The sequence below is a fragment of the Mobula birostris genome, chromosome 9 (genome assembly GCF_030028105.1).
Source record: "Mobula birostris isolate sMobBir1 chromosome 9, sMobBir1.hap1, whole genome shotgun sequence".
Classification (NCBI taxonomy): Eukaryota; Metazoa; Chordata; class Chondrichthyes; order Myliobatiformes; family Myliobatidae; genus Mobula; species Mobula birostris.
In genome coordinates this window covers 84,424,103-84,443,733 of record NC_092378.1, presented here as the reverse complement: position 1 = coordinate 84,443,733, position 19,631 = coordinate 84,424,103, and the positions used below count along the sequence as shown (strand labels likewise).

At 44.5% G+C, this 19,631-nt stretch overlaps 1 protein-coding gene across 2 annotated transcripts in view; it reads left to right on the top strand.

Moving 5' to 3' along the window:
- The first annotated feature begins 225 nt into the window (after positions 1 to 225).
- The window catches only part of LOC140202856 (protein kinase C beta type), a 379,624-nt gene continuing 360,218 nt past the window's right edge, over positions 226 to 19,631 (top strand). For both annotated transcript variants that reach the window (XM_072268323.1, XM_072268322.1), the window contains exons 1-2: positions 226 to 477; positions 573 to 604. In XM_072268323.1, coding sequence (XP_072124424.1) covers positions 311 to 477; positions 573 to 604 — 199 coding nt within the window. In that variant the 5' untranslated portion in view covers positions 226 to 310. The remainder of the gene's footprint in view (positions 478 to 572; positions 605 to 19,631) is intronic.

Genomic DNA, 19,631 nt, shown 5'->3' with positions numbered 1-19,631 from the left:
TCTGGGGGATGGGGGAAGTGACTTTGGTCCCGGGGCAGGGCAGGGGCAATTGCTGGCATGCTGGTAGAGAGAGGGCACTACCGTGGGATGGGGGGGAGGGAGAAAGGAGGGGGCCATCCCCAGAGGGAGAATGGAAGAGCGACCTGCCCCGAGAGGAGGGAATAGGTGAGGATACGCCAGGAAGGGAGGAGCGAGGGGCGGAGCGAGTATTCTCGGGTGGAGGGAGGAGCGAGCTGACGTGCGGAGCGGCCCCGATACCTCTTTGCCAGCCGGTGGGTTTGCGGCCACAGCAATAGCTCCGAGCGGATAGATGGTGGACACGACGCAGCCGGCGATGGAGGGCGAAGAGAACACGGTTCGCTTCGCCCGTAAGGGCGCCCTGAGGCAGAAGAACGTGCACGAGGTGAAGGACCACAAGTTCATCGCCCGCTTCTTCAAGCAGCCCACGTTCTGCAGCCACTGCACAGACTTCATCTGGTGAGCGCCGCTCTACCCTACCTTCTCCTCTATCCTTTCCCTCTCTTCGTTCTCTCTCCCCAGCGTTAACCACCCTCTCTCTCTTGCTTCCACAGGGGATTCGGCAAGCAGGGATTCCAGTGTCAAGGTGGGCGTTCCCACGGCTTCAGTACCGTCCGGCGCTGTTTCCTCCCCCACCCGGGCTAATGCGTCTGTCACCACCGAGCGCTGGGATACCCTCGGCCTGCACCCGGACTTGCCCCCTCCCCTCACCCGGAGAAGGTGGCGCATATTGTAGAGAGTGGCGGTTGATGCTCGGTGGTTGGGGATTATCCGGGCTTGTTTGTCCCCATACAGGTGGCGCTCCTGTTTTACCCATTATCTCGCCACCGGGAAGGAAATCCTGGCGCCCTGCACCCCTCCTATTCCACACCACCCACCCACCCACCCATCGCACCTTCGAGCTGATAGCCCTGTCCCAGAGTTTGTAAAACTCCGTCCGGCGACCCCTGTCCGGCGCCGCCCAGCTCCTTCTCACCTGCTTTTCTCTGACTAACCTCCCCTCACTTTTTTAAAAACATGTTTATTATTGTCAGTTTTACTAAGGCTGCAAATCACGCCGCCGTTTCCCCCTTCAGCGATGTTTTGGTGAAGATTTTACCGGAATGTATTTTATTAACCCCACCCTTTCCTGTTTTCAAACGGAAACTTAAAAAGAAAAGAAATCGTTTCCTATCTGGCGTATCAAAGAAGGGTCTTTCAGGCTGACGGCCCTGAAACCTTGTTTCAGAATGATAGCGGAGCGAGTGGCTGCTTTAAAACCATCGCTTATCGACAGCGCTGGGTTCACTGCAAATCACACCTGCTCCCGGATACATTCAAAAATAAACGTGATTTTTCAGACAGCGCGGGTCAGTACTAGACCTGTCTTATGTAGTAATGTTGGGAAGGACCCCCGCCTTCACTCAAAGAAATAGTCCGCTGCCTACCATCATGCAGATCTTGCGTGTAAATGTGGCTCAGGAAGAGGCGGGTTTCCACCGATGAGAATGGCTCAGCCCATGGTGAAATTCGCCCATTGTCAGTGGATGCAGAATATTGAGGGAAAGCGAGTGAAGCTGGTTGCATTAGGGATGGTGTTATCTGCAGCCAATGACTTAGAAATACATTGTGTGAGTGATTGTAACCCGAAGTGGTCTACCCCAGCTGAAGTGAAAGGAAGAGAAATGGAGGCGCCTTTGAGACACGGTCTCCACTTCCTGTGGGGTGTTTTGAAAAGGATCTGTAGGTAGATTTGTGTTGTGCTGAAGTTTGAAAACACAATTTAGACGATCTAAATTCCTACTAAGCTGAATTTCAAGGTAATGGACTTCGCTTTAGAATTTGGCATGACCGGCCCAGTTAGGTTGTTATAGCTTGCAACGACCAGAGGGTCAGGAAGCAAGTTGATTGCTGATCAATTCCTTGGCACTTAGGCAGAATCTGTCCTCAGCTGATGTCTGGAGGATGGACCCAATGGCTTTTGGGCTCACTGTGTTTCTGCTGTGTTATTTCTGGGATACTAGGAACGGTGTTTCTCCCTGGTAATTTCTTTAACTGGAACGTTCGGGGGATGATGAAAATTCCTCTGACAGGAGAAGTCACACCAAATGAACTCTTTTAAGTTCAGACCTGTTAAAGGTTTGAAAATTGAGATTTCTCCATCTGTTCTCACTGTGAGCAAGTGGTTTCACCGTGTTCTATGTTTGTATGTGATTCACAAACTCAGTGTGAACAGATGGGGAGTGTCTTTGTTTATAAAATATTGACATTTTAATTCCTTTTAAAACCTTAAAGTAAAATGCAATTTGTATTCTAACTGTACAATTCTAGATATTTTGTGAAGAATCACAGAATGAGTTGATGTAAGTGACACAGTTTTTAGGGGATTTACTTCAGAGATTCATCTTCAGCGAAGAGTATGTCAAAACGTAATTACCTGCCCGTCATAATGTGTGGAAACACATCTTGTTTTTACATTGTCCTCTTTCAAAGTACATTATAAACACCTGTTTGGCAAGTAGCCAAGGGTTTGCTGCTTTTGAGCTTCGCTGCTAGAAGGATATCAGGGCAGGACTTGGGTTTTCAGCTGTGCGGGCAAGTTGTGCTGTTCAGTGATAGTGATTACTGTGTTTCCCACATCACGGCCACCATGTCTCCTGGTTTATAGTGTCAGGTGCCCTTTTTTTTATAACAAGTGAAAATATTTACAGGCACATTCCTGAAGCTGGCAGAAAGGGATACACATTAATTTGTGTGAAGGAGTGCAAGAGTATAAGGGGCATGGGGAGAGTACCAAGGTGTTCTTGGATGTACGCCAAGAGCAAGAACCCACACACATCAGAGCAATGTGGAGGAAGTGACATGACCGGGTATTTTGGGATGATATCTGCAGCTCATTCACACATCTTGCAGTCCTTTGTGCACATTCTGGGACTGAAGGTGGCACTGGGAGCTATGGGTACCATGCAGGAGGAGAGCCAGTTTCCCCTCTCGGGGAAAGATGACCATTAAGTAAGCTTGTGGGTTGTTAAATTCTCCAGACTAATTTCTGCTGCTCTGGTCAGCGTGGGGCCTCTGAACAGTCTGTGTCTGGAGCTGCCCTCTGACTTGTCTATTTTTCTGCTGAATGGTGTAGCAGTGGAACTGCATGAGTTGAACTGGCTGGTTTAATAAAAGTCAGATTATGATCTTGATGATCCAGTTTATGTCTGGCACATTGAGAGTGCCCCTCAAGAGGGAGAAGAAGAGAAATGTATAGTATAGTGAGAGCATTACACGCATTTCTCTGTCCCAAGGATTGAGAGTCCCAAAGGCCATGTCTGGCTGGTGCTTGGTTTTGGGATGTCTTATCTGATCTGCAGAGGAATTTGGAGTGGGGGGAGTAAAGATCCTGCTTTCATACATGTGGATAGATGTAGGAAGAACAAAGAAAGGGGTTCTGCTGAGGAAATTTGAGAAGATGGTGACTAAAATGCAGAACCAAAAAGGTAGTAATCTCTGGATTACAACTTGAACTGTGTGCAAGCCAGATGAATAAAATATAAGTGCTAAATGTGGGGCTCAAAAATTTGGATAGGAGAAGTGGGCTTGAATTTGTGGGACATTCGCACCCGTATTGGAAAAGGAGGGTGCTGTTCAGATGGGACAGGCTCTACCTGAACCATGCTGGACTGGAGTCCTGGAGAATAGCATTACTAGGGCTGTGGAAAGGGTTTTAGACTGAATAGTAGGGGGATACATTGCTTGAGAAAGTAAGGATAGATTAGAAGGGAGTGAATACAAGAGAGATGATGGAAATAACACACATACAATGCTGGAGGAACTCGGCAGGCCAGGCAGCATCAATGGAAAAAAGTAAACAGTTGATGTTTCAGGCCGAGGCCCTTAATCAGGATATGTTCTTTCCATAAATGCTGCCTGTCCTGCTGAGTTCCTCCAGCATTTTGTGTGTGCTGCTTGGATTTCCAACATCTGTAAATTTTCTCTTGTTTGAAATTATGGAAGTCTCCAGAATGGAGAAAAAGAAAGTTTACAAATTTAACGTCCAGTAACAGAGACCAGATTGGAAAGGGTGTTGAATGTGGGAGTGAAGGTGATATGTTTGAATGTAAGAGGCACACAAAATAAAGTAAATGATCTTGTAGCGCAGTTAGAAATTGGCAAGTATGAAGTGTGCATCACTGAGTCATGGATAAAAGAAGCTCATGGTTGAGAGTTTAACATCCAAGGATACATATTGCATTAAAATGACAGATATGTGGGCAGAGGGGTGGGATGCCCCTGTTAGTTTTAAAAAAAAAAAAGTAAATCAAATCCTTAGAAAGGGGTGACATAGGATCGGAAAATGTAGGATCCTAGTGGGTACAGTTAAGAAACTGCAGGTGCATAAACACCCTGATGGGAATTGTATACAAGCTTCCGAACAGTAGCCAGGATGTGGAATATAAGTACAATAGAAAATAGAAAAGACATGTAAAAAAGGCATTGTTATGATGGTCATGGGGATTTCAATATACATGTAGATTGGCTAAATCAGCTTAAAACATAGAAAATAGGTGCAGGAGTAGGCCATTCAGCCCTTCGAGCCTGCACCGCCATTCATTATGATCATGGCTGATCATCCAACTCAGAACCCCGCCCCAGCCTTCCCTCCATACCCCCTGACCCCCGTAGCTACAAGGGCCATATCTTGTTGTTGGATCTTGAGATGAATTTGTAGAATATCTATGAAATGTCTTTTAGAGCAACTTGCTAGACAAGAAGGCATTACTGGATTGGGTGTTGTGTAATGTTTCAGTTTTGATTAGTGAGCCTTGAGGAAAAGGGCATTGAGCATGTGATGAATTTGCTGTTTGCAGTTAAGGGAGAAGCTAAAACCAGATGTGTCTGTATTACATTCAAGTAAAGGGAACTGCAGAGGCACAAGGTAGGCATAGGAGAGGTGGTGGATAATGTTGTTCTGTTGTTTAATAAAGGCTGTAAGAATAAACTTGAGATTATAGGCAGATTTGACATCAGTTGTGGGAAAGTTATTGGAATCTATTCTAAGGGACTGGATATATCAAGTATTTGGACAGACTGTGACTTATTAGGGGTAGTCAATGTGGCCTTGTGCATGGTAGGTCTTGTCTAACTAGTCTTATTGAGTTTCTTGAAAAAGTTAGCAGAAAAATTGAATGAAAAACAGTAGATGTTATCTACAGTAATTTAGCAAGACCTTTTATAAAGTCCCCCATGGGAGCTTTGCCAAAAAGGTTCTGTCACTTGGCATCAAGGATGAGGTGGTAAATTGGATTTGACATTGGCTTCACAGGAGAAACCGGAGATTGGTGGTAGATTGTTGCTGTATGACTAGAGTTAGTGGTGTGCCACAAGGATTGGTGCTGGGTCCTTTGTTGTTTGTCATCAATGTCAATGATCTGGATTATAATGTTGTAAGCTAGATCAGCATATTTATGTATGACACAAAGATTGGGGGCAAGGAACTTCATCAAAGCTTGCATTGGGATCTGGAACATCTAGTAAAATGCATTGGAAAAGTGGCAGATGGAATTTATTGCAGAAAAGTGTGAAGTGTTGCACTTTGGGAGGACACACCAAGATAGGACTTGTACAGTGACTGGTAGGACGCTGAGGAGTGCAGTAGAACAGGGATCTGGGAATCCAGATCCATAATTCCTTGAAAGTATGATGCAGGTAGATAGGGTCATTAAGAGAGCTTTTGGCACATTTAACTTCATTGATCAAAGTACTGGATGCAGGAGCTGGGATGTTATGTTGAAGTTTTATAAGATGTTGGTGAGGCCTCATTTGGAATATTGTGTGCAATTCTGTCCATCAATGTACAGGAAAGATCAATGAGATTGAAAGGGTACAGAGGAAATTTACAATGATGTTGTTGGGACTTGAGGACCTACTTGTGGGGTAATACTGAATATCATAAGACTTTATTTCCTGGATCGTTGGAGAATGAGGGGAGATTTGTTGACATATACAAAATGATGAGAAGTATAGATTAGATTATGAGAACACTCAGTCCTCTTTTATTGTCATTTAGAAATGCATACATGCACTAAGAAATGATACAATGTTTCTCCTCAGTGATATCACAGAAAACAGGACAAATCAAAGACTAACACTGACAGAACCATATAATTATAACATATAGTTACAGCAGTGCAAAACAATACCATAATTTGATGAAGAACAAACCACGGGCACGGTAAAAGTCTCAAAAGTCCCCGAGTCGATCGACTCCCGAGTCCCCGATAGCAGGCGGCAAAAGAGAGAAACTCCCTGCCATAAACCTCCAGGCACCGTCAACTTGCTGATGCCTTGGAAGCAGCCGAGACTGAGTCCATCCGTCCGAAAACTTCGAGCTTCTGACCAGCCTCTCTGATACAGCCTCCCGAGTGCCATCCTCTGCCGAGCGCCTTCGACCTCGCCCCGGCCACTGAAATATGCAAAGCTGAGGATTTCGGGGCCTTCTGCTCCGGAGATTCTGGTTACCACACAGTAGCAGCGGCAGCGAAGCGGGCATTTCAGGAGTTTTCCAGATGTTCCTCCGTACTCTTACGTCTGTTTCCATCAAATCAGAATTGTGCACGGTCCCCTACTTGACAGATTACAGACATCACCACCGAAGTGGCTGCGCGCGCTGCAGTCGCGTCACCATCTTCTCCTCCTCATTAGGGTAAATGCAAGCAGTCGTTTTCCACTGAATTGGGTGAGACTAGAACTAGAGGTCATGGGTTAATAGTGCAAGTTAAAATGTTTAAGGGTACATTGTGGGGTACTTAAACGGGTGGTGAGAGTGTGGAATGAGCTGCTAGCAGAATTGCTGGGTGTTGGTTCAATGTCAACATCTAAGAGTTTCGATAACTATGCTGATGGGAGGGGTAAGGAGGCAGTGGCAGATCGATGAGACTAGTCAGTATATTGCGGCATGGATTAGATGGGCCAAAGAGCTTGTTTGTCTGACGTAGTGCTCTATGACTCTAAGGTGCAGTATATGAGGCTGCTAAACAAGATGAGAGGTGTTACAGGAAGAATATCTGCATGGACATAAGATTGACTGACTAGCAGGGAGCAAAAGGTGGGAATAAAGGGGACCTTTCCTGGTTGCAGGAGTATAAGTTGGTACCGCTTATGTGTCAAATGATCTGGATCAAGCGGTTAATGGCTTTGTGGTCAAATTTGCTGTACTAAGATGGGTGCAGGGGCATGTAGTGTTCAGGAGGCAGGGAGTCTGCAGAAGACCTTAAATTGGGAGAATGGGCAAAGAAGTAGTAGATGAAATAGTGTAGGGGAGTGTATGGTCATGCACTTTCATAGAATGAATAAAGGCATTGGCTATTTTCCAAATGGGGAGTAAATTCAGAAATTGGAGTTGCAAAGGGACTTGGGAACTCTGGTCCAGGATTCCCTAAAGATTAACTTACAGGTTGATCTGCAGTAAGGGAGGCAGGAGAACTAGAATATAAAAGCAAGGATGTAATGCTGTGACTCTTTAAAGCCTATGTCAGACAGCACTTGAAGTATTGTGAGCTGTTTTGGGCCCTTTGTGTAAGCAAGGATGTGCTGGCATTGGAGAGAGCCCTGAGGAGGTTTACAAAAAAGATCTTAGGAATAGAAAGATTAACACACAAGAAGCATTTGATGGCTCTGGGTCTGTACTTGCTGGAGCTTAGAAGTATAGTGGATTGCATTGAAACCTATCAATTATTGAAAGGCTTAGATATAGCAGATACTGAGAGGATGTTTCCAATAGTGGGTTATTCTTGGACCAGAGGGCACAGCTTCAAAATACAAGGATGTTCCTTTAGAACAGAATGGAAGAATTTCTTTAACCAGATGGTGACGAATCTGTGGAATTTTTTGTCACAGATGTCTGTGGAGGCTAAGTTAGTTGTGTATTGAAAGTGGAGGTTGGTTCTTAGGTGTCAAATGTTATGTGAGAATATTGGAGAATAGGTTGAGAGGGATAATAAATCAACTGTTGGAATAATGGTGAAGACTCGATGGACTGGATGTCATAGTTCTGCTCGTCTTATGGTCTTCTCCAACATGAGAAAAACATGTGACTTGTTTGAGTGGCGGCTGATACAATATAGTGATTACACCCAGTTATGATAGAATGATTTACTCCAGCTTTTTGAATCACAGTCCTAAAGTAAGTGTTGTTACCTAGACATTAATAGTTTGCTTTAATAAAGCTGATTGTCACATCGTTAGTATTAATGAGGAGATTTTCTGGTACAGTGATTAATAGATACACATGGCAGCCATTTTCCCTCAGCAACATGTGGTAATGCAAACAGCAGGAATGTAAATGGCTACTGTTTCACGGTCAAGTTGATCAAGACTGCATGTATTTGTTTTTCAACAGATCTTTAGACACAAGGCTCTACTTTTTACCAGTATATCCAAAGGATGGCTGTGCTGTACTCCCTCAGTGGTGCATGAGTGTTAGATGGTTTTGAGATTTTCCCTAAACTTTCAATCTACTTCTGAGTTCTAAGTGGCCATGGGGAGGTTAATTTTCAGAATTAGAATCAGGTTTATTATCGCCAGCATGTGTTGTGAAATTTGTTAACTTAGCGGCAGCAGCAGTTCAATGCAATACATAATATAGAAACATAGAAAACCTACAGTACAATACAGGCCCTTCGGCCCACAAAGTTGTGCCAAACATGCCCCTAACTTAGAAATGACTAGGGTTTCCCATAGCCCTCTATTTTTCTAAGCTCCATGTACCTATCCAAAAGTCTCTAAAAAGACCCTATCGTATCCACTTCCACCACCATTGCCGGCAGCTCATTCCACACACTCACCACTCTCTGTGTGTATTTTTTAAAAAACCTTACCTCTGACATTTCCTCTGTACCACTCCCAGGCACCTTAAACCTGTGCCCTCTTGCGACAGCCATTTCAGCCCTGGGAAAAAGCCTCTGACTATCCACACAATCAATGCCTCTCATCACCTTATATACCTCTATCAGGTCACCTCTCATTCTCTGTCGCTCCAAGGAGAAAAGGCCGAATTCACTCGACCTGTTTTCATAAGGCATGCTCCCCAATCCAGGTAACATCCTTGTAAATCTCCGCTGCATCCTTTCTATGGTTTCCACATCCTTCCTGCAGTGAGGCGACCAGAATTGAGCACAGTACTCCAAGTGGGATCTGACCAGGGTCCTATATAGCTGTAACATTATCTCTCGGCTCCTAAATTCGTTTCCATGATCGATGAAGGCCAATATACCATATGCCTTCTTAACCACAATTAACCTACACAGCTGCTTTGAGCGCCCTATGGACCCCAAGATCCCTCTGATCCGCCAGACTGCCAAGAGTCTTACCATTAATAATATATTCTGCCATCATATTTGACCTACTAAAATGAACCACTTCACACTTATCTGGGTTGAACTCCATCTGCCACTTCTCAGCCCAGTTTTGCATCCTATCAATGTCCCACTGCAACCTCTGGCAGCCCTCTACACTATCCACAACACCCCCAACCTTTGTGTCGTCAGCAAGCTTACTAACCCGTCCTTCCACTTCCTTATCCAGGTCATTTATAAAAATCACGAAGAGTAAGGCTCCCAGAACAGATCCCTGAGGCACACCACTGGTCACTGACCTCCATGCAGAATATGACCCATCTACAATCACTCTTTGCCTTCTGTGGGCAAGCCAGTTCTGGATCCACAAAGCAATGTCCCCTTGGATCCCATGCCTCCTTGCTTTCTCAATAAGCTTTGCATGGGGTACCTTATCAAATGCCTTGCTGAAATCCATATATACTACACCTACTGCTCTACCTCCATCAATGTGTTTAGTCACATCCTCAAAAAATTCAGTCAGGTTCATAACATGACAAAGCCATGCTGACTGTACCTAATCATATTATACCTCTCCAAATGTTCATAAAGCCTGCCTCTCAGGATCTTCTCCATCAATTTATGAAGAAAGAAAATAATAAATCAATATACAAATATTGAATAGATTAAATATCATGCAAAAACAAATAATATACTTTTTTAAAAGTGAGGTCGTGTTCACAGGTTCAATGTCCTTTTAAGAATCGGATGGCAGAGGAGAAGAAGCTGTTTCTGAATCACTGAGCGCGTGCCTTTAGGCTTCTGTACCACCTACCTGATGGTAACAGTGAGATAAGGGCATGCCCTGGGTGCTGGGGGTCCTTAATAATGGACGTTACCTTTCTGAGACACCGCTCGCTGAAGATGTCCTGGGTAATTTGTAGGCTAGTATCCAAGATGGAGCTGACCAAATTTACAATCCTCTGCAGCTTCTTTCGGTCCTGTGCCGTAGCACACAGCACCCCCCCCCCCCATACCAGACAGTGATGCAGCCTGTCAAAGTGCTCTCTACGATACATCTATAGAAGTTTTTGAGTGTTTTTGTTGACATGCCAAATCTCTTCAAACTCCTAATGAAGTATAGTCGCTGCCTTCTTTATAATTGCATCAATACGTTGGGACCACGTTAGGTCCTCAGAGATCTTGACACCCAGGAACTTGAAACTGCTCACTCTCCCCACTTTTGATCCCTCCATGAGGATTGGTACATGTTCCTTTGTCTTGCCCTTCCTGAAGCCCACAATGAGCTCTTCCGTCTTACTGACGTTGAGTGTCGTGTTGTTGCTGCGACACCACTCCGCTAGTTGGCATATCTTGCTCCTGTACACCCTCTCATCACCATCTGAGATTCTACCAACAGTGGTTGTGTCATCGGCAAATTTATAGATGGTGTTTGAGCTCTACAAAGTCATGGGTATAGAGAGTAGAGCAGTGGGCTAATTTTATTATATGTAACTGAACAAGTAAACCAAATTTCTTCTCTTGGAATTTAAACCTGATGGAAAAGGTTAGGCGTATTATTCTGCACATAATGCTCTGTATAGTGTTTGTGTACTAGGTTTATAACTAGGCTTGTTACTCCCATTGTCCTCCCTCTCCAAAACCTTTTGCATGAGGTATTCCTGTGAATTCAGGTGGTAAGCATTGGTCTGGTTGAGAACTCAGACACTTCTTTTGCTTACAGCATTTCACAATGTCGTCCAAGAGTTGACTACTATGGCTTCTAGCTGTCCGGGAATACCACTTGAGATGTTGTAGTGATCCCATGAAAGGATGTCAGATGGAACAGACTGCCTTTCTTATCTCTATCTGTTGTGATGTGACTGCTATTTGAGCAGTTCTAATTCCACAGGAGTGATTGAAGTGGTTTAATAGCCCTACAGCAAAGCTGGAGGATCAGGCCATTAGCTTTGAAACTACTGTTGGCTTTGATGGTAGAGTCATGGTGAGGGGATGACAGGAAAACTTTTCTCTCGGAAACTGAACATGACACAGAATGTAACAAATGACGCTGGGGGAACTCATTGGGCAGGCATCATCTGTGGAAGAGACACCACCTGGACCAGGAATAATAATCTTAAACTGGGGGAAGGCCAACTTCATGAAAATAGATCAGGACCTGGCAAAGTTAGACTGTGAAGCATTTGGGATAGCAAGGGGAAACAAGAGTTCAGGACCAACATGTTCCTGTAAGGGTGCCAAGTGTTGTTTGACATTGAGGGAAAATGCAGGATATTGAACTAAACTTTATTGATAACTCTGCTTGTACGGTATGTGAACTCCTCCCACGTGGGAGTGGCAAAGTGAGAGGATTATTCTGCCTCTTTAGTCATTTGCCCTAAGCTGTTAGGATATGGAGTATATTTTTAGTGGGACAGATAAATGATCTGATCTGGTATACTTCCTGGAAGTGTTGGAGTGGGTGGAGACTCTTAAACAGGTGTGGAGCAATAAGCTGGCAGTGCTTTGCAGGGGTCTTTTGCCTTCAGTAGGAGGCTCTTAACAGTTTGCACTGTTCTTTCCACCTCCATTAGATAGGTACTTTATAGATCCCAAAAGAAATTACAGTGTCACAGTAGCATTACAAGTGCACAGATATACAAATATTAGAAGAGAAGTAGCAAGATTAAAAAATAAGTTGCCACAAACATTCTAACAGGAGGGGTGTTTGTCACTTCCCTGGCTATAGGTTGTCTCATAGAGCCGAATGACCTCATATGGCACTCCTTGGAGCAGCACATTGTCTTAGTTTATTACTAAAAGTGCTCCTCCGTTCAGCCAAGGTGGCATGCAGAGGTTGAGAAACATTGTCCATAATTGCCTGGACTTTCCATAGGGTCCTTTGTTCTACCACAGTCTCCAGTGTGTCCAGGTTGACTTCTGTAACAGAGCCAGCATTTCTAATCAGTTTATTGAGCCTGTTGGCATCACCCATGTTGATGTCATCACCCAGCACACCAGTGCATAGAAGATTGTACTGGTGACAACAGACTGGTGGAATGTGTGAAGGAGAGGCCTGCATACTCCAAAGCACCTCAGTCTCCTCAGGAAGTAGCCTGTGGCTACCGTGGGCTGCTTGTCTGGTGTTTGAACTCATAGTCCCTAGCAAAGGCTTTGAATTCAGTTCCACTGAATAGTGGACTATTGTCTGACACAAGTGTGACTAGCGTTCCTTAGCGAGTGAATTCAACTTTCAGGTTCTGTATAACTGCTGCTGAGGATGTGGAGGTGCTTGAGCACCCCGACATTCTATGAGTAGTAATTCACAGTTATAAGATGTTTCTTTTCGGCTCAAATGTCTGTGCCTGCAATTTGCCAGGGAAAGTCTGGGAATTCTTTGGGATGGAGAGGTTCAGCAGTTCTCTGCATGCTTCGCATTGCTTTACGTAATCTCCAAGCTGTGTGCTCAGACCAGGCCACCACACAGATTGTCTTGCTCTTGGGTGACTTTTTTTGATGCTTGGATATCCTTAGTGGATTTGATTGATGGTTTTGGCATGCATAGAAGCAGGAGCCCTTCAGCAGCAAACCATCAAGAATGGTTAGTGTGTCTCTTTCAAGCCAATAAGGTCTGAATTTGTGAACTCTTTTTAGATTAGCTGGCCATCCATGCTCATAGTATTGCGTGACCTTGCTGGAGATTTGGTCCTTTTTCATCTCTGAATTTCATCCAGTTTCCTCTGATGCAAGTATGCTTTCTGAGCCGTGTAGATGTTGGTATCTTCCATGAGGATGGAGTTGGCTTCCATCCACTCACTTTTAGATGGCATTCTCGACAGAGTGTCTGGTGTTGTGAAACATTTGCCGGGGACATGTCCAATGTCATAACAGTATCACATAAGCCTCATTCTGAATCTTTGCAGATGTGGAGGTAAGTCATCCAAGTGTTTCAAGTTGAGGAGGTTGACATATGGCTTGTGGTCTGTTTCAAGTAGGAATTCAGTGCCTATCAGGTAGCAGCTGAAGCATTCACAAGACCACACGAGAGCCAGCATCTCCTTTTCGATTTGGGCATAATGCCGTTCGGTAGGAGTCAGTGCTCTTGATGTAAATGCCATCAGTTTCCATACACCACTGCGGTTTTCCATTAGGCCAAAGGAAGAGGCTTCTGCTGAGATCTTGGTTGTTTTGTTTGGATCAAAGAATGCCAGTTTGGTGGAGACATGAAATCTATTTTAAATGATGGGAATGACTCCTCCTGTGGTGCGTCCCAGATCCAAACTTTTCTCTGAGAGAGGAGGTCACATAGTGGCTTTGTTTTCTCTGCCAAATTGGGAATGAACTTTCCCAGTTGGTTTATCATGCCAAGGAAATTGTGGATCTCTGATACATTCGTAGCTTGTCCATGAACTCCTGCCAGTTTATCTCAGATTGGCTGCACTCCCTATGAGGATAGTTGGTGGCCAAAGAACTTTACCTCGAACTTTGCAAGTTCTCAGTTCTTTTTGTTCTGGGTGATTCTAGACTGTTTAAGTTTCTCCAAGGCAGCTTCCACTCTTTTGTCATGTTCCTCATCTGAGCCTCCCAAGATGAGTATATCGTCTATATGGCAGACTATTCCTTCCATTCCCTGCAATATTTGGTTCATTCTCATCTGAAGGATTTCAGGGGCTAATGAGATGCCAAAAGTGAGTCTCCTGAAAGCATAGCGTCCAAATGGTGTGATAAAAGTTGTGAACTTCTGTGACTCAGGAGTTAGAAGACTAAGTTTGTATCTAGTTTGGTGAAGAACTTTGCTCCACCCAGTATACTCAACGTGTGCTCAACAGAGGGTAGAATAAACTTCTCCAACCTCACTGCATTACTCAATTTTGTTAGATCAACACAGATGCTCACTGTGCCATCTGGCCTGGGAACAGGAACAATGCTAGCACACCAGTTAGTCGGTTCATTCACTCTAGTTATGATGTCAACCACCTCTATTCTCTCAAGTTAATCTTTGACTTTGTTCATCAATGGGACTAGTATACACCTCACTGTGGTCAGAGAGTAGTGGGTCACTCCTAGCTTCAGTTGGATAAGGTACTCTTCTTTCAGTGCCCTCAGGCCTGTGAGCAACTCTGGGTACTTCTCCTGCCACTGAACAATGTTTAGTGACTCCAACCTTACAATGAGGTTCAGCTTCTCAATGGTCTGTTGTCCCAGTAATGGTGAGAAGAGATTTTTGAACAACATAGAGATCCTCTTTTAACTTTTTTTCATTTTTACATGTAGAAGTAATGTACATCCCTTTCACACTGAGCTTGTATTTCCCTGGTCCCATGAGCACTTTCTTTGTTGGGTTTAGTGTAATGCCTGTTTTCACCAGTTTTGTGTTCATTTTGAATGTCTCTGCCTCATTTTGCTACTGAACTATAGTACACCAGCCTTGTCTTCTTGAATCTAAAGCATCAAGGAAAGCTCTCTTTGTCTGAATCCTGGTTGTCTTTGACCTCTTGAAGAACTGTGTTTGAGTGACACTGACTTTTATAATGGCCAATTCTATTCCATGGTGGCATTTCACTTTTGCTGGACAGAGCTCCTTGTGGAGACTTGGTGCATCTTCTGCAGTTGGATATTTACCTGCTCTTTGCTTGTGTTCTTGAGCTGAGTTCTACTGTCAGCTGCACTTTGTTTGTACCCTTTTTGTACAACTTCCAGCTTTACCTCAGCATTATTTTCATGTCTGAGTTCTACCTGTTGCTGATGAACATTCTCACTCTGTCTGACCGTAGTACAGGTCGACCTATAATCTGGCACCATTGGGACCTGAGGAGTGCCGGATTAGTGAAAATGCTGTATTACAGAAGGGTTACATTAAGATAGCTATACCTTTAAAATATCAAAGGATACAAAGGTTCATTTAATGTCAGAGAAATGTATACAATATGCATCCTGAAATGCTTTCTCTTCACAATCTTCTGCGAAAACAGAGGAGTGTCCCAAAGAGTGCATGACAGTTAAATGTTAGAACCCCTAAGTTCCCCCCCCGCTCCCCTCCGTCCTGCGCGAAAGCGGCAGCGAGCAACAATCTCCCCTCCCCACCGGCAAAAAAATAAAGCGCACCCACTACCAGCACTCAAGCGTGAGCTAAACGATAGCAAAGACACAGACTTGCAGTTACCCCAAAGGCTACATTGCACTCGCAGTTACTGAGGGAATCCTCATTAGTTTCTTTTCCTCCGCTTAGTAATATGCTTAAATTCAGCGGATCGCCACGTCTGATCTGAGGTCGTAGGCAAAAGAGAACGGAGCGCCGGCCAGACGACATCGGAGGGCAGTGCGTGACTGCAGGCGGGCGAGAAGGCGGACCGACCCAGCGCGTGCCAGCTGCCCTGCTGCTGGCAGGTGAGACGGGTGGGTGCTGGGCGGCTGCGCCTCACACAAATGATGATATTAATAAATGCAGGAAAACAAGCAGGAATTGCCTGTCTGTGCTTACAAGAGTGCGCCAACACGTGAACAGATCTAGCACAACCAAAACACTGCGCAGCAGATTGGTATGGTGGCCCGGAAAATTTGAAATTACAGTTGTGCGAAAAATTTGAAATCAGTGTGGATTATCGAAGGAACTGGATTACAGGAAGTCGGATTAGTGAATGTCGACCTGTAATAGCTTTCTCCAGTGCGAGATTTGCCTCCACCTGAAGTCTCTGACAATTTGATGTCTAGTAATCCGACAACAATCTTATCTCTAATGAACTCATCTCTCAGGTTTCCATAAGCATAGTTGTCTCACAGGACAGACAATGCTGTGATGAAGTCATTTACACTTTCATCTGGCTCCTGTCTCTGGAGTTGAACTTTACCCTCTCATATCTCACATTTCACTCTCCTGTGAAATATTTGTCCTGCACATTTTTTGTAATTTCTGTGAGCAGACCTAATCCACCCATGATGTCATCTGCTTTGTCCTCCATGCAGTATATCAGTGTTCTTCATACTCTTCTGAAGCCTGACTGAGATTGATTGCAACTCTAAATCTCTCAAAGCGTACGAGCCATCTCTCAGTCCCTGGCTTAGAGAAATCAAATGTCTTGGTGGGGAGGGGGTGCTTTATTAAGTAGAAAATAAATATATGCAAATGAAAACTGTCTTGCTATAATTTTTTTTTGTTGGGGATCTCACTTGGTCTGTAGCATCAATTCATTGAAGATCAACCACTTTATAATGGCCAACTTTATTCCATGATGGCATTTCACTTATGCTGGACAGACTCCTTGTGGAATAGAGACAGTGCATCTACTGCAGTTGGATATTTACACTTGTGTATTTGATATTCAGGGATAGTGCAGAGCACACCAAGATGCCAGCATGCAGGATATTCAACTGAACATTATTGATAACTCTGCTTGTACAGTATGTGCACTCCTCCCATGTTGGAGTGGCTAACTGAGTGGCAAAGGAGTAACCTATTATTACTACAATACAAAGTACAGGGAGCCTTGGATCTCAAAGTATATTGAGTGTATGAAAAAGAGAAAAGGTAGGGAATGAAAGATGGGGGTGGTCTGTCTAGAGTATTTATAGGAAAAACACATGCAAGGAGATGCTTAAATTAGAATGGTAAGGCAGGGTCACAATAATATCATTGGCAGTGAGGGTTAAAGTATAGTTTACACTAAGGACAAAATAATCAGGGGAGTAGTGGGGCCAATTAGAGACAACAGGCCAATCTAAGTCATAAGGTAATGGCATAGTGCTGTGTGAATACTTGGACATTCACAAAGGAAAAAGACTTAGTGAAGGGGCAGGTGAAATTCTAGTGCAGGGCTCCATAAACAAAGATGAGGTACTCAGTGTCTTAGCACAGTGGTCCCCAACCTCAGGCTGCGGACCAATAGCGGGCCGCGAAGCATGCAGGGGTGCAGCGGTAGCCGGGACGCACCCAGCCCATCTTTAAGAAAAAAGCCGAAATAAACAAGCAAACTAATTAGGTGCCGTCTGGCACGTAAATGTCGGCCCAGGTCAGAGGTGACTGCCGAGTGCGTAGAGCAAGTGAAATCGGCAATCACCTCTGATCTGGGCCGACACTTACGTGCTGGGTGGCACCTAATTAATTAGCTTGTTTATTTCGGCTTTTTCCTTAAAGATGTGCTGGGTGCGTCCCGGCTACCGCTGCACCACTGCATGTTTTGCGGCCTGGTATCAGTCCGTGGCCCAGAGGTTGGGGACCACTGTCTTAACAGGCTTAAAGGAAGTTAAATTCCCAGAGCTGAATGAGATTCATCCCAGGCTGCTATAGGAGGCAGGGGAAGATGCTACCACTGGCCACAAGTGAGATATTACATGACAGAGGACAGAAAATGTCCTCTTTTCAAGAGAGGCTGCAAGGAAAAGCAGTTAGATTAGTATCAGTGTCAGGTAAAACATTCTGAGGGGCAGTATTGCCAATGTCATGGAAAAGCAGGGATGATCATAGATGGGCAGTAGGCTTGTGTCGGGGCACTTTCTGTCTGACCAATCTGAATGAATATTTTGACAAGGCAACAATGTATTGATGAGGGTACTACAGTCATGAAGTTTACATGAACATCAGTAAGGTCTTCAAAATAGTCCCACATTGGCCACTGGTCTAGAGGTTTGAGGGGTAATATGAACCAGGTCTATGTTAAATGGGTCTGGACCTGTCTTCCCTGGAATACAGGTGGTTATAAAAGCCACGGTCAAGGTACATAAATTATCAGTAGTATAGATAGTGTAAACGGCAGGAAACCTTTCCCTATATCAGACGTAAATAACTAGAGCCATAAATTTAGGATAATAGTTTAGAGATTTGGAGGAATGAGCACCTGGAAAACACTGCAGGGAAGAGTGTTAGAAGCTGAGTTACTGATGGTATGCAAGAAGTATCTGTCCAAACACTTGAATCTCCAAGGCATGGAAGGCCATGGGACAAATGCCATGAACATGGGATTAATATGGATGTGTTAGGCTGAATGATGCATTTTCATGAGTCTTGGATCATGAAGCTCTTTGAGTAATCCTTTGATTCTCCAATTTCGTGAACCATGGAGAGAAATCCTTTGTTTATCTTTTTTGTAATCCAAGGAAATAATGTTGCTCCTGACATTGAGATTCCCACATCTTGGTTATCTGTAACAACTTGTCTCTTATTCGGATGAAGTCACCAGTCAGGTGTTTTGAAATTGCATGCAAAATAATTTTGACACTGCAGTTTAAAGGAATGTTTTGCTTGTGATAACCATAGACAAAGCAGTGGTTGGGGGAGACAAAACGACGGACAGGGCTGGGAGGTGTGCTTCAATCTTGCCCATCAGCTGGAAATTTAGGCAATGTTAGGGTAGAGCCTCTTTCAACAGGGAGCAGGAGCTGTTAGTCCCAGTCACTGAGGGCCACACTTCAGCTTGCTCCGTACCACTCAACACTGCCATGGGTTGTCCCTTACTGGGGGAGGACAATGGTTCACACAGAGTATGACCCAGCAGAGTAGCACACATCTGAACAGTGAATGGGTGCTGGGGCTGAGTATGTGCTACTGGGACTGGAGGAGTGAGGGCAGTGTAATTCAGTGCCATGGAGTGGCTGCTAAATAATGTTTTCCTCCAGCCATTAGATTAGATTATGAGGACACTTAATCCTTGTTTATTGTCATTTTGAAATGTATGTATTAAAAAATGATACAACATTCCTCCAGAATGATATCACAAGAAAACACAGGACAAACCAAGACTAAAACTGACAAAACCACATATTTATAACATATAGTTACAACAGTGCAAAGCAATACCATAATTTGATAAAGAGCAGACCATGGGCACGGTTTAAAAAAAAGTCTCAAAGTCCTGATAGACTCATCATCTCATGCAGGTGGCAGAAGAGAGAAACTCTCCCTGCCATGAACCTCCAAGCGCTGCCAACTTGCCGATGCAGCACCATTGAATGAGTCCATCCGAAAACTTCAAGCCTCCGACCAGCCCCTTCGACACAGCCTCTCTGAGCAGCATCCTCTGCTGAGCGCTTCGACCCTGCCCCAGCTGCCGAGCAACAAGCAAAGCTGAGGACTCGGGGCTTTCTCCGGAGATTCTGGACTACACAGTAGCAGCAGCAGCGAAGCAGGCATTTCAGAAGTTTCACCTCTCACATCCGTCTCCATCAAATCAGGATTGTGCACGGCACCCTACTTGACAAATAGCAGACATCACCACCGGAGTGGCCGCTGCGAGCTGCGTCGCGCCACCATCTTCTCCTCCTTCACTGGGGCAAATATAAAAATCATGCTCTAATTATGCAACCTTAAACCCACCTGTT